Source organism: Lepidothrix coronata, unplaced genomic scaffold (genome assembly GCF_001604755.1).
Source record: "Lepidothrix coronata isolate B3197 unplaced genomic scaffold, Lepidothrix_coronata-1.0 Scaffold118, whole genome shotgun sequence".
NCBI classification, from domain to species: Eukaryota; Metazoa; Chordata; class Aves; order Passeriformes; family Pipridae; genus Lepidothrix; species Lepidothrix coronata.
Window position 1 is genome coordinate 1017877 of NW_016690298.1, and position 14696 is coordinate 1032572.

The 14696-nt window shown below is 46.9% G+C and overlaps 2 protein-coding genes across 5 annotated transcripts in view; one reads left to right on the top strand and one right to left on the bottom strand.

Moving 5' to 3' along the window:
- Window positions 1–84: 84 nt before the first annotated feature.
- Window positions 85–12670, bottom strand: CNOT9 (CCR4-NOT transcription complex subunit 9). Of its 4 annotated transcripts, none has more exons than XM_017825325.1 (9): window positions 12557–12670; window positions 11800–11989; window positions 7953–8132; window positions 6769–6884; window positions 5374–5483; window positions 4483–4592; window positions 3935–4033; window positions 1405–1496; window positions 85–700 (listed from the first exon to the last, which is right to left on the bottom strand). In XM_017825325.1, exons 2-9 carry the CDS (start codon window positions 11869–11871, stop codon window positions 532–534), a joined length of 948 nt encoding a protein of 315 aa, XP_017680814.1. In that variant the 5' UTR covers window positions 11872–11989; window positions 12557–12670; the 3' UTR covers window positions 85–531. The 4 variants fall into 4 exon arrangements, with proteins under 4 accessions (XP_017680814.1, XP_017680813.1, XP_017680816.1 ...); XM_017825324.1 differs by having other exon boundaries at window positions 85–706; XM_017825327.1 differs by lacking the exon at window positions 11800–11989.
- A 130-nt stretch (window positions 12671–12800) lies between these two features.
- The window catches only part of USP37 (ubiquitin specific peptidase 37), a 36366-nt gene continuing 34470 nt past the window's right edge, over window positions 12801–14696 (top strand). Inside the window, exons 1-2 of the mRNA XM_017825398.1 lie at window positions 12801–12876; window positions 13693–13900. Coding sequence (XP_017680887.1) covers window positions 13745–13900 — 156 coding nt within the window. The 5' untranslated portion in view covers window positions 12801–12876; window positions 13693–13744. The remainder of the gene's footprint in view (window positions 12877–13692; window positions 13901–14696) is intronic.

Here is a 14696-nt window from a genome sequence, read left to right on the forward strand (position 1 = left end):
GCAGAGCCAGGAGCAAGGACATGCTGGCAGGGAAAAAAGCTGTCCCTGGGCTACCTGCAGCTGAGTAGTAGTATTAAGAGGGGATAAAATAACTGGATCGGCTTTTATTCAGTTCGCTCATCTAAACAAGACGTGTAAACAAGAAGTGACAAGGAATTGGAGGGATGTGGCGCACACACCCAGAGTTGTGCACCACTCGGGCGGAGGCTGAGCTTGCTGGAAGAGCGGACATCTGCACTACCCCCTGCCTGGAGGTGGGGGCAGGGATGCCACCCATGCCTCCCAGAGAGACTGGGATCTCTACAGATGGTTCTTATTGACCTTTTTTTTTTTTAGCTGTAGTATCAGCATTTGCTGGTGTTGGGATCCCCGGAGGCATTGCTGCTACAGAGCAGCCCTTTGGCTGGGTGGGATGGTCCGACAGGCTGGCAGCCAGCTGGCGTGCCCAGTTTGTTGCAGAAGAGGTCACCTGTTCCTCGTTTTTTGTAAACCTGAGCTGTTTCTTCCCCAGTTCCCCACCTCCCCCAGCAGTCATTGCGGAGGAAGAGGGATGCCCCGTGGGTCAGTGACTTGACCCTCTTGCAGGTTCTTGACGAGCTGAGCCAGCCAGCGCTTTGTGGTGGTGTCATCCTTCAGGACCTGGGCGAAGGTGGTGTCCTTCAGCTGGTCAGGAAGGCACTGCCTGAGAGCTTCACGTGCCCTACATCAAGAGACAAGAAACGGGGCCCAACAAATAAACTCACAGGGGCAAGGGGGGAGCAAACCCCACTGGGGACACAGCATTCCTTTGCCTGGAGGTCTCCCTGGCAGAGCCAGCCAAGGAAAGCACTGAGCAGCAGCACCGCAGCACGTGGCACTCAGCCAGCCAGTGCAGCTCCCACTCCTCATGCTAAAACCCAACAAGCAAGCCCCTGCACTCTGACACCTGTCAGTCAAGTGATGCAATGCCAGGAGATGCCAAGGCAACAAACGCACACCCAGCAGCTTTGGGCAGAGCTGCTGGTCAGCAGGAGATCAGTTTGTATTCTCTCAGCTGAATTTCATCTGTTGGCTTCTACTGCTAACAGCTCGTTTGATGCAGAAGAGGGAGAGTACAGCACACCTTCCACCTCAGGCCCTCCCCTGTACGTTGTTCAATCTACATTTGAGCTCAGGCAGTTGTGAACTGCACAGATTGAATTTGCACAAGCCCTAAACAGCCTCTGTTTCTCCCATGTACTATAAATGGTACATATCCCAGGAGGGATTAGCAATAAAAACATCAAAGCAAAAAACCCACCCATCTTCTATAATGAGCTAAGGCTGGCAGACCAGGAACTTTGATTCCCACTAAGTGGGCACTGTGGAAAAGAACTGTGCTTCCAATGGAGAAGAAGCCCCTGCCCAGACTCCTAAAATGTTTACCTGGGGTTATCGGAAAGGCGAAGGTAGCAGCGGACAACGTGTTTCAGCAGCCGTGCCGATGGCTCCTTGGAGAGCTGCAGGACCATTTTACCCTGTTTGACAGAGGCCAGTGCCACCAGTTAAAGTCTTTATAAGAACAGCTTCACAATCAGCAGAGACTGGGAAAGGCCATTAGATCACTCACTCTGGCTTCCCACACAGCACAGCCCATTAACTTTCATCTGGATACCCCTGCATGGAGCCTGGCACTGCTTGCCAAGATGCCTTTGAGAAGGTATGACTTGGAAAGGGTTCTCCCAGCAGCTTAGGGAAAGCTCGTCTCATCTCTGTTTGGTTTTTACCTTCCCAGGACTGCTTAGTGGTCCAGCTTTTTGTGAGATTAAAGAGAACCTGGGGTTTCCACCACTTGTGGAAGACAGACACATCCCAAACACTTTGATAAGCTCAGGCTGAGTCACCCCGTGAGGTGTGTTCCAAGCTCTGCAACACTCCCTATTCTCATCTGCATTCCCTTCATTTCAACACCCTTTTAAGAGTGTTTTAAGTTTATTAGCAATAGCCTGGGAAGCCATGCCAAAAGACTGAGCTAACCCACACCACATGTAGAAAGATCCACATCTGGTCTTAGCATGCACCCAAGAGTTGTATTTTCTCTTTCTGCTACATCCCTCATGAAGCTGCTCCAGGGAGGCAAGGCCAGGGCAGATCTCCCCAGCCCAGCTTCCGTTCCTCACACTAAGTAAGACTTTGCACATGGCTGCACCTTTGAACACGCCCAGTCAAGTAAACAGTGCAGCTGCCTTCACACGCCTGCTCTGAAGGAATTTAACAGACTGTTTACTTGTACTGACTTCAGGAGTCAATCAAATCTGCCCAACAAGTTGGGTTTTTTCCCGTAAACTACTTTGGCTAGCACTAACCGTTTTCCTCATTAGCCAAAGTCACCTGTATTTGGATATCCAGGCAGTTAGCAATTAGTAGGTCCCCCTCATCTGCCCTTTTTCAAGCTTCCTGTTCTCAGCAATTCCCCAGGATACCAATATTTCTTCAAAATAAAGAATTGCAAACTCCTCCAACATTTCCTGGATGGAAAATACTAACTTCCTCTTTTAAAAGCATCTAATACTTGTGTAAAATCTCACTCAGTTACCAGCAGACACAAAAGTAAATCATCACTCTCATGAGATAGGAGGTACACTAAACTGATTTTTGAAAGCACTGTGGAATATTGATCCTGTCAGTGCTTCACCCAGTGATAGGACTATACCACAGCTAGGACTTCTTCCATGCTAACACTGCTTTACACACCCACATCCTTCTGTGTTCAAGGAACAATTCATGTTTGGGAATGGTATGGTCTCCTTCCTTTCCCTATCCCAGAGTTTCTAATTACATCCTTCACTTTGCCATCGAGCCAGATGTACTTCTATCAAAGCTGATTTTTTTCTTGAATGCAAAAATCATGTCACATTAAACATTATGGATATCAGCTCACAATCATTCATATTTTCCTGTTTGTGGGTGAATTAGGAGGTAACGTTTTCTTTACATTTGCAAAAACAGACAAATAAATGTTCCTAATGAAAGCACAGCATTTAGTCAGAGAACCAACATTGCTAAGTGCTTAACTTACTGCTGCATTTTCTTCTCCTGAGACTGCTCTTTAAAAAGCAAACAAATGCATACAAAAGCATGGCAATAACTATTCCAGGGTAAGCATGTGTTCCCCTCGGTGAGCTCGAAGATAAAGCTCAAGCTGGGGCTATTACTTCTGGGATGAAAAAATTATGAGTACCCAAACTTGTCCATTACAGGGAACAGAGAATGGACAGAAGTTGTCTGCTCTCTCCATGCTCCAACACAAAAATTAGAGCATATGCAGCAGCCAGTAGGAGCCAGATTCAAAAAGGAAAAAAAGGAGAGTGGCATTCCAGGCAGCAAACAGGAAACTTGTGAAACTCCTTGGTCAAAGACACTGTGGATGCAGAATGTTTCTATGGGTTCAAGGATAGGAACACTGGTGTTTACAGCACAGAAAACCCACAACTGGCCCCAGAAATCCAAAGCTCAAAGTAGCTGACAGCTGTGAGACTGTTATGACAACAAGTATCATATACTTGCCCTGCTCCTACTCCTTCACTCAACCTGCTGCTCTTTCAGCCTGTTGTGAGAGACAGAAATGGGATGTGCATTCATGATCTAAACTGTGTGATCATTCTTACACTAAATTAAATCAATTTACATTCCAACAACAACTCTGAAAACTCTTCTCCCTCTCTGGAGAGGTTTACCTGTTTTATCTTGAGGACTCAGTATGTGTTCTCTTGATATGCAAAACAGAGATATCCAGAGGAAACATGGAAGCAGAGAGCTACAGTGTCACAAGCAATTAACCCAAGAACGATTTGCCTCTCTCATCCTGTGCTCCAGCCAGACAGCAGTAAAGTTGCTGTTGAAGAAGCTGGCTGCTACAGTGTAATTCTGTCTTTCTTAAATACAAAAAAAAAACTTTAAAAACAAATGATCTTACCAGTATCATGGCAACATGGGAAAACCGCTCATAAGTCTGACAGATGTATGCCAGCCCTGTGTCATCCAGGAGGATTTTCTGAAGAATAAACGTAGCAACCTAGAAAGGGGAGAAAGCAGAAAACAATGCCTATAAACAACTTATCTACCCTGAAAAGGGACAGCCTTTGCGTGGTGCTCTTTTCAAGGCAGCCCCAGAGCTGAAAGGCCTTTCAGTAGGCAGCAAATCCTTTATTCAGTGAAAATTAAAAGCCAAAAGAAAATGCAGGACAGTACACAATGCTTGGCATCTGTCTAAAGAAAAGAGATGTAAACAAATCAGAGTGTACAAGATGACTGGATGCAGGTTGCATAAGACAGCAACTACTGCTGGGCCACTCAAGAGCAGCCTCAGGTTTTGGTTTGTTTGGTTTTTGAGAAGGTAAAAACTCCACCCAGACTTGTCCCAGCATTTCCAACAGGACAAAAGCCAACTCTGCAGGGTACCTGCTCCTGGTCAGTCAGAGATGAACAACAGAAAGTCTTTATTAAGACAAAAAAAATAGGTACCGTTTTGGAGAGTTCACTGCCAGACTCCATAATGCGTAAGCACAGGGGGATAATTTCTGTTGTCAATAAGAAATTTATCACTTCTTGCTCGTCAGTTTTCACTAAGGCGCCTTGAAGGAAAAACAAAACACAAAAATCAATAAGCAATAAATTTTTTCAAAAAATCTCACCTTTCAAAGAGGGCCTGGGCTCTGCCATCCCCAGGAACCATTCAGTCTGAACAGCAGGCAGAGCAACTGTTATCCTAAATATGTTGCAGCACATGGCTGGAGAAATCATTTTGGCAGCCAAAAAGTAATCAAGCTGAGTTTGGGGGTTGTTTGTTTTTCGGAAAGGGGATACACTCTTGGTTCTCCCTCAGCAGTAACACAAACACAAGAGGATCATGCCACTCACAGCAACCTCTGGGAGGAAGAAACACATTTTGAGACACTCTTACTTCACGCATTCAGAAAGAAAGGTTTGAGGTAGAAAGAAAAAAAAACAGGATAAGGGGAAGACAGGGCAAATACACGTAAGTCAATAAATGACAGAAACTCAAAGAAAACCCAGCCTGCATCCACCTATCCCAATGTCTAGCTGGGAGGGCTGAGGGTGAAGGCAAGACAAGTCTGCAGGTGCTTGTACTCATAGAAATATATTTTTGCATTTTTAGTCTTCAATGGGTTTTTTGTAAGTGAAAAGCCCAGTTCCTACACACTAAAAGGAACTTAGTGGAATTGCCTCCACAACTGATGGAAAAGGAACAGCTGCTCCTCTTAATACTACAGGACTCAGAAGATCTCAATATAAAGAAACCTCTGACTTTGTCATGCAGGTCTCTTTGCCCACAGCATGAACTTCTCTAACTCAACAGGAGACCACTGCTCCAGCATTAGTCTGGCTTCTTACCAATCACTCCGAGGCTTGTGAGCCGCAGGTACTCAAACGGACGTGTCTTGCTGACTGTGTGCAGGAAGGGGTACAGGAAGAGAGGGATATGAGCTGCCAGAAAAGCTGACCTGTGGGAAAGGGAGAACACACAATGTGAGCAACAAGGAAAGCAAAGTGAGCATACAATCCAGCACTACCACACAGAGCTTTAGGCTGCTGGACACCATTGCTGCTGCTCCTTAAAAGTGTATAACAGTTCTATCTCTGATAGAAAGGCATGAAGTAAATTCTGCACTTGGTGCAGCACAAAACCTGATCAGAGCACCTGATCTGTCAGTTGCCTGCATTGCTGCTTCCAGCTGACCAGGAACAGAGCACATGTTGTTTTTATTGCCTCTTCCTGCTACCCAGACCCTCTGCTTTGTACATTCACTGTCACATTTCACTCTGCAGGCTCTCAGTGGCAAGGACAGTCATCCTCAATGCATGACAGAAATACAGAGTGGCTAACTCTAGGCATCACCACAGTTTAAATGTGCACAGACACCTTTTCCCCAAGAGCCCTCACACTGTCTTCTGACAGTAGTGAAAAATACAGACTGCAGGGAGAAACCTGGAGATTGTTCTGCTAGCAGAGGGAAGCTCTCTTGCACAATCATCCAACATACTTCTTCCATTTTCAGTGTTCAAATTTTAAATGTAAAGGTGAGTACTGTAAAACTACCCTATTTATTTGGTTATCTCATGGAGAATTGCTGTGTAACACTGCTTTGCAGCAGCTCGAAAACAACTTCAGCTGTGCTGCTGCTCAGCAGGAACAGAAGTATGAGATTATGGATCTCTGGGTAGTATTAGCTACTGATTTTGGCTGAACCAACATCATATTTTCCCCTGCTGACATTGGCTGGGCACAGACTGAGAAAATCTGAAGTCAGACATTGGCTGAGGACTCCAGAAATGGCTCTGCTACTGCTCCCTTACCTCACGCAGTCTCTGGGAAGGACAGTCCTACCCATTCCACCCTTTCAACAGCTGGTCTAAATAACTGTAAGCTGCTTGTCTAAATAGATGTAAGCTCATTAAAACAAGGATCCTGCACACAGCACTCAACACAAAGGTGCCCTTAGCTCTGGTTGACCTTCCAAGAGCTGCCACAATGGAATATTTTGGAAATTTGCAAAAACTTAGGATGATCCAAGGGATGCAATGCATTTAGGACCACCATAAAGCTGTATCCTGATAATCCATACAAACAAGTGAAAGCAGCAGGCAGCTGTCTATCTACCAGCTTTATGGTCTGTTTCACTTCTCTAAGTAAAAGAGAAAGGAGCTTATGTACTTCTGGAGTCAAACACACAGGCTGAGCTGTCAACATCAACACCTCTGAAAACTCACACATTTGGAAATGCTTACCTTGTTTCAGGGTGTGATGCAACACACTGTAGCAGAGCTAAAGCATTGCAGACTCTGTTGGACTGATGGGCTGTCAAAGTTGGAGGGTTGATGGATGGGTAAATATTTACAATTTCCTAAAAATTAACAGATATAGAGAAGTTAAAGGAGAAAAATACCAGAAAGCTACCCCAAAGCACGTGCCTAGCAAGGAACTGCAGTGACAGCAGATGACAGTCTGCTTTCACCAAGCATTGCTTTGAAGTTACAATGGGGCCACCATGCTGCCCAGCAAAGGCAGAGCTGGGTCAGAGTCAATTTGACAAGGAGTCACAGGAATGCATTCAAACCCTTAGTTTCAGTAAAAAAAGGTTCATTTGATTTCTTGGCTCTTTACTACTGTAGACTCTGTTTTGAACTTCCAGATCAAAGAGGTGTCCTAGAGGCAGAGGACACCCACTCTGCTCACAGTGTAGCTGCTGGTACTCTTCTAACTCAATGCAGGGGAAGCAGCTGAGGCTGAGAAATCCAATTCAGAAATCTGCCTGCTTCCAGCTATAGCTCCCTTGTAATTTTCTTTGCTTGTCAGGGCCACTCAGTCAAGAGTTTGACATTGCCAATGCTGCACTCTTTCTTTCCTCCTTGGAAAGAAACTACCAGATTTGGCATTGAGTGATAGCCAGTCATCAGCTGCAGAGTGGTTTGCCCAGCAATAAGCTGAGCTGCTCAGTTTCACATGAAATGCAGGTACCTTCCCTTGCAAGGGTATCTGCAGCAGTGAGCAGCATTTCCCTGCTGCCTTCCCAGGGGGGTCCCTGCAAGGGCAACCTTCTGACCAGAAAGTACACTCATGCAAAAGAAATCAAACCTGCAGTCTTAGGAGAAAGACTGTTGTGGTTCTGCTATGACGTCGTATTAAAATAAGCAGAATGGGATTCACAGGGAGCTCATACATCCAAGAACTTTCCTATTCTCCTCCCAACTATATAAGCTGCCTAATTAGAAATATCAGTCTCACACGTCACCTTGATAATGATGATTAACGGCAAATGAGCTTTCCACATCTGCTCTCCTCACATGATCTATCATAGATCATATTCCCAGAAATGGCAGTAAGGGATCCCACCAGTGCCTCCCCAGATCCCCACCATGGACACACAGGCTCTGACACACGCTGGTGCTGCACTACGGGCAGTCTGACCCACCTGAAGGAGAGCTGCGATGGTGCCAAACGAGTGCCACAGCATCGGGGCGAGGTCAGGCACAGACTCACGCTTCTTGCTCAGCTCCAGCAGCGCGTTCTCCCGTGTCTCAGGGCTGGACAGCTCATTGATCCATTGGTAAATCTTTTCGCGGTCAACCTGAGCCAGCGCTGTTGGCACAGGCTGGGAGGGAGACAAGAAAACTTCAGTCCAAACATTTTATCCAGTTCTCAACCAAACCCTTTCCACAACCTGTCAGAACGGCCAAAAAGTGCTCAAGAAACTCCTGAGTGAAGGGGTGAGAACTAAAGCTCCTTCAAGATGCCCTGGACATGGATCCATCCCTTCCTTAGATTAGCATTATCACTTCACCTACTGAAAATGCAAAGGCTTTACTTTCTGGCCCGACTTGACAAGTGGATTAAGAGAGACTGTCTCAACAAGCAGCACCTCGTAACTTCATTCAGCAATGTGAGAGCCAAGCTGCTGCCTGCCTGTGCCAGCAGAGCTCCCAGGGAGTGACAGCTATCATTTGTTCCACCTGCATTTAGCACGCATTCATTTCAAGCTTCAAGTGCAAGATTCCATTAATTCAAAGTAAAGCAGATGCTACCTTTTTCCCCTCCAAAACCACCCATGACATTGGAAACTGCCAATGGGATTCACCCAATGTACATGAGAAAAATATTCATACGAATAACAGAAAAATTCTCACTACTCCAACACCAGCATGACAGGGGCCACAGCCAGTAACACCTGCTGTTTCCAATGGTTCATATTCATCCCAGGTACTTTGTCCACATGCATGGAGATAAAAGGGAATTTTTCAAGAATGATTCTGTGCAGGATCTCAGGGTGATTTGATTACTGTTCAAAATAAACCCAGAGAAGGGTAGATCTGTATTCATAGTCAAGACCCATTTTCTACTACTCAGGAGAAATCCAGAATTTCTCTTCTGCCTCTCTTGGAACATCAGGGAAAGAACAGAATCCAGGTCAACAAGTTCTCAAAACAAAAAAATAAGGAAGGAAAAGAGAGACTGTATCATAGTTTCTGTGGAGAATGCCATGCATAAGCCTTCCAGTGAAAGTCTGTCTCACTGCTGCTCCTGAGCCAGCCCTCATGCCACCAGCCCTGCATTTCCCTGCGCAGGGCAATCCCAGCTGGGAACAGGACTTTGTTTCCTTCTTTGTTTTTTAAACCCCAACTGAAACTCTTCAGGTGCTCATCACAACAGACGTGAGCAGAGCCTGTGCTGCACTGACAGCAACGCTACCACCAAGAGACACAAGAGAACACAAGGCAGTTCAGGAACTGAAAGTGGCTGGAACCAAACCTGAAGCCACATGGCAGAGGCAGTACCAGAACTACCAGAGGGATGGAGAGAGACTTAAGCTTTGGCAGACACTGGCAGAGCTTTCTGTTTCTATTTCTGTGAAGGTTTCCCTCCTCTGTTCATCCCCATTTTATATCCATAGTCATGTCCCCAGAGATTCCTCCCCAGCTATGGGACGTCTCTCTCCCCCAGCCATTTTCATCATATTATTTAACATAAATGTTTATATATAAGCCAATGTAGTGTTATCAATCCCTGTATTCAAGGGTTCAAATACCTTTTTAGATGTTTATCTTTTCTCCTATCCTCTTTTTTTTCTCACTGTTGTGGTTTAGGAATGGTATTCTCCAATGTAGTGCTTCCACTGAAGCCACTCCAAACCACAAGCCTCACTCATTCCCCCCTCTGCCTTCAGGCTACTGCAAAAATTAACCCTGTCCTGACCAGAACCATGACAATCACCTACTCAATTTTAAATTTTATTTTTTTTTGCAAAATCTCACACTAAATTAATAATCCTGACAAGTTTATTGTGGCCTTACAGCTGTGAGTGCAATTGCAATGGCAACTTCTACAGTGAAGCTGAAAAAGAGAAGAAGAATCAACAGAGCTCATTTGTTTTTATTTGGGATGCTGGAGTGACAAGCAGTGTACAATAATGTTGTTATATTTGCATTATCTAAAGCTTCCATCTATTTTTCTAGACTCACTGGAAGTTTCAGTTCCTGTAAGCTTAAATACATCGGCCCTTTACAAGCACAATCATGTGCTTGTGATCCCTAGAGAACACTAAGTAGATTTTCCACACAATTAAGTTTATGATGTCCAATATCTGCCTTAGCCAGAACAAACTGCTTTTCACAGGCTCTACAGTTGCTCCTTTCGCTTTAGTTTAAACAGAAAAACCTATTTTTTCCTAATTTCCTACTTCATTGCTGTTTCTTCTTCTAAGACCCAAAATTCTGGGGAACTCTGAGGGCCACACAAATCCTGTGAGCTCCAAGACAGAACCCTGTCAGGCAGACTTTCTTTTGAACACAGGGAAAGTGGAATTTACCAACAGTATCACAGCAGAAATTCACCACCCCTGCACACACTATGAAAGATCTTGTAACACCTTCCTCAGGAGAAAAAACATTACCTCAAACATCCATGCCCAATTACACCTCCAACAATCACATAACAAACAGATTTACGCAAATGGCTTTTTCTTCCTAACTGAGCAGTTGCTGCTACACACACTGGTAGAAGCACCGGTCAGCCAAAGCAGAACGTTGACTAACTGGATACATGTGCTTTTTCAATTATTTTGACAGATCATCTGCTTAAAAACAGCAAAATGAACTTTGAACTTCCATAGCAGCAAATCAGGTGATTTGATATGGGCTTTCAATGCCTTACAGCTATTTACAGCTTGTTCTCAAGCACTCTGTGATGTCTCCAGGTCTGAAACAGAAGTGTCAGCTATGCCATCGCCAATGCTCTGGCTCATTACAGCTTTATCACAACAGTGTTCACACCCCTGAAGGGACTCCTGAGCCAATTCATGGCCCTACTAAGAGGTAATGTTATTTACCACAGGTCCTGAGCACATTTCCAGAGCCAAACTCCCTTCCCTGTCACCTTTAGTCTAACCATATTAACTAACTGTGGTGGGAAACATTTAAATACAGAACTACCTGGTAGCGCAACCTATGTATAAATTAAACATGCATTCAAGTGAGTCCTGAAATAAAGTTGACCTCTACTCCTAAAGCAAATTTTTTTCTTAAAACTGTCTTAAAAAAAGAGAGGTGGCTAGAATACATACCGTGGATTAATGGGAGATACATATAATGGGGGTCCTTCGTGCATTTCAACAAACACTTAGGAATTAGATTGCTATAAAAATGTAAATGCTCATTAAGAGAGTTCACTGTGATCTTGCACACCCTTCTGTGCTCTGAAATGCATTACTTTAAATCAGAATATTTGCCAGCACTCCAGGAAACAGCTAAAGTCACGAGCACTTGAACAAAGTGGGAAAACTTAAAAAGTTCTCTCAACTCCTGTTCATCGAACTTGACTCACTCATTAGCTTGTTAGTCCAAGCAGACCCTTGAGCTAAGTTCATTTGAAACAGCTCTAACTGCTGGGTTTGCAATACACCTCCCACACCCAACATACACAAGACTCAATCAGCTCTAGGAAGTCTCACACACACCATGAAGGTGCATTTGGAGAAGTGAAAACCAAACCACAAACCCACTCTGGTGGGAGATCCGAGACAATAATCACATCCTTCAAACTCAGCTTCCACTTTTGAACCCACCCAGGCCAAGACACAGTTCCACTCTGACCAGCCTGAACATCACGCACCACATCCCACTTCAGCAGTCTCCTGAAGGGGATAAGAGTAAGCACCACCTACAGATAGCACTGCACTGCACAGTACTGGGGGAAAAGAGAAGCAGGAACAGGCAGCCTCTGCCTTTCCTTCTGCTCACCTGCTGCCCTAAGGGTCTTTTCCTTACCTCCTCTTTCCCTCTGCAGTGAAGACCAGAAGTAAAACAGCTCCTCAGAGGGCAGAAGAGGTGAGTGGGCATGCAGGAAGTATCACGAATGAGTGTTTTAAGGTCACTTGAAGAAGAGGGTCTACTCTGAACCTTGTGAGGGTCTTCCTTATCATCCTTACTCTTACCCTTTTCTTCCTCGCCCAAGCCCCTGGGAATAATTTTAGGGGTTAATTTTTGGTTGCAGGTTGATTGTTTTTAGATTTTTGTTTGCTTTTTCTCCCTGTACTTTAACCAGCTAGTGAGCAGTAGAGCAAACCTTGCCAACGAACTCTGTCGCACTTCTGCTCTTACATTAAACCTGCTTTTATCGATACCTTTGCTGGCAATTCTTTAAAGTGACATCAAAACAGTCATTCGCGACAGGAGGCACCCAGACGCAGGGAGGGAGGGAAAGCCCTACGCACTGCACAGCAGGCGGAGGATGCAGAGCCGGGACACCCAGCGGGGAAACCCTCGGGGCCCTTGGACGAGCCACGCCGCCCCACGAGCAGCACAGCCCGGCCCGGAGCAGCCCCAAAGGAGCGGGCGGAGCGAGGCTGCTGCCAAAGAGACCCGCAGGGACGGAGCTCACCAAGGCTCCGCCGCCCCGCGGGCCCAAGTCCGCCCGCCGCGCTCCGGCCGAGGGAGAGGGAATGGCCCCTCGCAGCGACGAGCGGCCGCGCCCCCGCTCCCCGCGCAACGGGGGCCCCTCCCCAGCGCCGTCCCGCCGGCTCACCGCGGCCGTGGCCAGGCTATGCATGGTCGGTGTGCGGGCGCGGTGCCGGTACCCCCTCAGGCCGCCGCAGCCATCACGGACCCGGAGCCGCCGCGACCCTTCACCCTTCGCGCGGGGCACGCTGGGAACGGGGAGGCGGGACAGCGCCTGCGCGGGCCACGGGCGCGCGCGCGCAGGGCGCGCCGGGAAGGCGCCGCCGCGCTGACGTGAGCGGGCGCGCGTCGCGCGGCGTCTCGCGCTGCCGCCGCAGCCGGTTCCCGCCATCCGCCGCCAGGCCCCGCCCCCCCCGGGCCCTACCCCGGGACCCGCCGGGACCGCAGGTACCGGGAACTCCCCCCCGCCGCCGCCCTCTCCTCCTGTTTCTCCTCCCTCTCCTACTTTTTCCCGCTCCCGCTGGCTGCGCGCCCCTCCCGCCGCGCGGTGCCGCTTTCTCTCAGAGCGGCCCGGCCCGGCCCGGCCTGGGCGGCGCTCCCCGTGTCCCCTGTGCGGGCGGGCGGACGGCGAGAGGGAAATGGGACCCACTCCACGGAGGAGAGGGGACGCCGCCGGGCCGGGCCGATCGCGGGATGCCCCGGGGAACCTCCCCGATAGCGCCGCCCTGGCTGAGCGCGGGGTCCGCTCCATTCATTCCATCGGGGTTTTGTCGGGAATGCGCCCCGCCGAGCTGCCTGGGACCTGCGGGGCTGTGTCTCGCACCGGGGCTTTCCCAGGCGGGAAGCGGGAAGAGCCGGAGATCCACCGCCGGGTGCCCGTGGGTGCCGCGCCGTCCGAAAGGAGCTCTTTCTCCCTCTTGCGCTTCCTCCGAAGCTTTGGTTCCCATTTCTTACCGACTTTTTTCGGGCGCTTTCTTTTCCTTTCCTTAAATCCGCTGGCGTTGTTTTAAGGATTTTCGAGGACTTTTGTGTCTGGAATTGTGTCTGCTCAGCTTTCAGCAATGAGGAATCAGTGCATTGCTGCCCAGACGGGGAGAGATTTTGTTAATCTAAGTTCCCTTCACTGCTGTCCAGCTCTTCGCTATGTTTAAAAGTGGCAGTAAAACGGTTTTATCAAACTTCTGTGGAAAGTTCAAGCCACGCTTCTGTCTCCCTTTAGCCACTGTTTGGCCTGCCGAGTGATACCTTTCTCCTTCTTAACAGGTTTTTCAGGTGGAGCACAGCTGTTCTTGTTAGCTCTTTTCTGTGAGAAAGCATGGCTCTGTTAAAGGTGCACGGACCTGTCCGGATGCGCAGCATGCAGACTGGGATTACAAAATGGAAAGAAGGGAGCTTTGAAATTGTGGAGAAGGACAACAAAGTGAGTTTAGTAGTTCACTACAATGTTGGAGGAATTCCAAAGACGTTTCAGGTATGCCAGATATTAAGGCTTTTGTTTTAACAGTGTGTGGATTGTGCTCTCTTGTGAACAGCTGTCCTCTTCAAGGCTATTAAGTGTCATACAAACTTCCCTCTGTCACTCTTTCTTGTTCCTCGTTTCCTGAACACTAATCCCTTTGTATAGGTATCCAGTAAATTATTTACAAGTATCGTTAAAGGATCTGCCAAGATCGGCATCAAGATACCACTGAATGGGAAGAACCAAAAAGGCAGAGAAAAGTTACTAAAGTATACAGCATTGTGGATCATGTTTCAGATTTTTGGAACCCGTAACCTTTCTGTTACTGGCACATTTGCCTTATCTAGAGGTGAAGATCCTGAACACTTCGTACTTTCTGTTTTCCCAACTGAAGTGTAATGTTGTTAACACACTGGTAGCCTGTCGCTTATTTATACAAGACTCTGCTGAACAGTGGTTGTTACTCTTTTCGGTTTTAAATGCAGATACACATCACTGTTAAAGGTTCTCTTGAAATATTCAGCCTGAATTTTTCTCATTCTATAGTTATTTTTGGTTCAGGCTTCTTAGCTTCTCTGAAAAAATGCTCCAAACCAAAAGAGAAGTGTTTTTTTCTCTAAGAAATATATAATGTTTTAAAAATACGTAAAGGATATAAGAGCAGTTGGAATAAAAAAAAAATCCCATCTTACCGACTTTGCAATAGCCTCAACTGATGTAAATGTTGGCTTCTGCTTTTTCGTGCCACTGTTGTTTTTTATCAGTAGTTTTTATCAGTTCACCAAGCCTTTCTCTGAGCCGTTTATTT

What these genes read in the sequence shown, in the direction of transcription:
- CNOT9 (XM_017825324.1), bottom strand. Translation starts at nt 11,871, where the DNA reads ATGCCCACTCACCTCTTCTGCCCTCTGAGGAGCTGTTTTACTTCTGGT. An exon ending in CCATCGCAGCTCTCCTTCAG is followed by an intron (nt 6,885 to 7,952) that starts GTGGGTCAGACT and finishes GTTAATTTTTAG; the next exon opens with GAAATTGTAAATATTTACCC. An exon ending in CGCCTTTCCGATAACCCCAG is followed by an intron (nt 707 to 1,404) that starts GTAAACATTTTA and finishes TCTTGTCTCTTG; the next exon opens with ATGTAGGGCACGTGAAGCTC.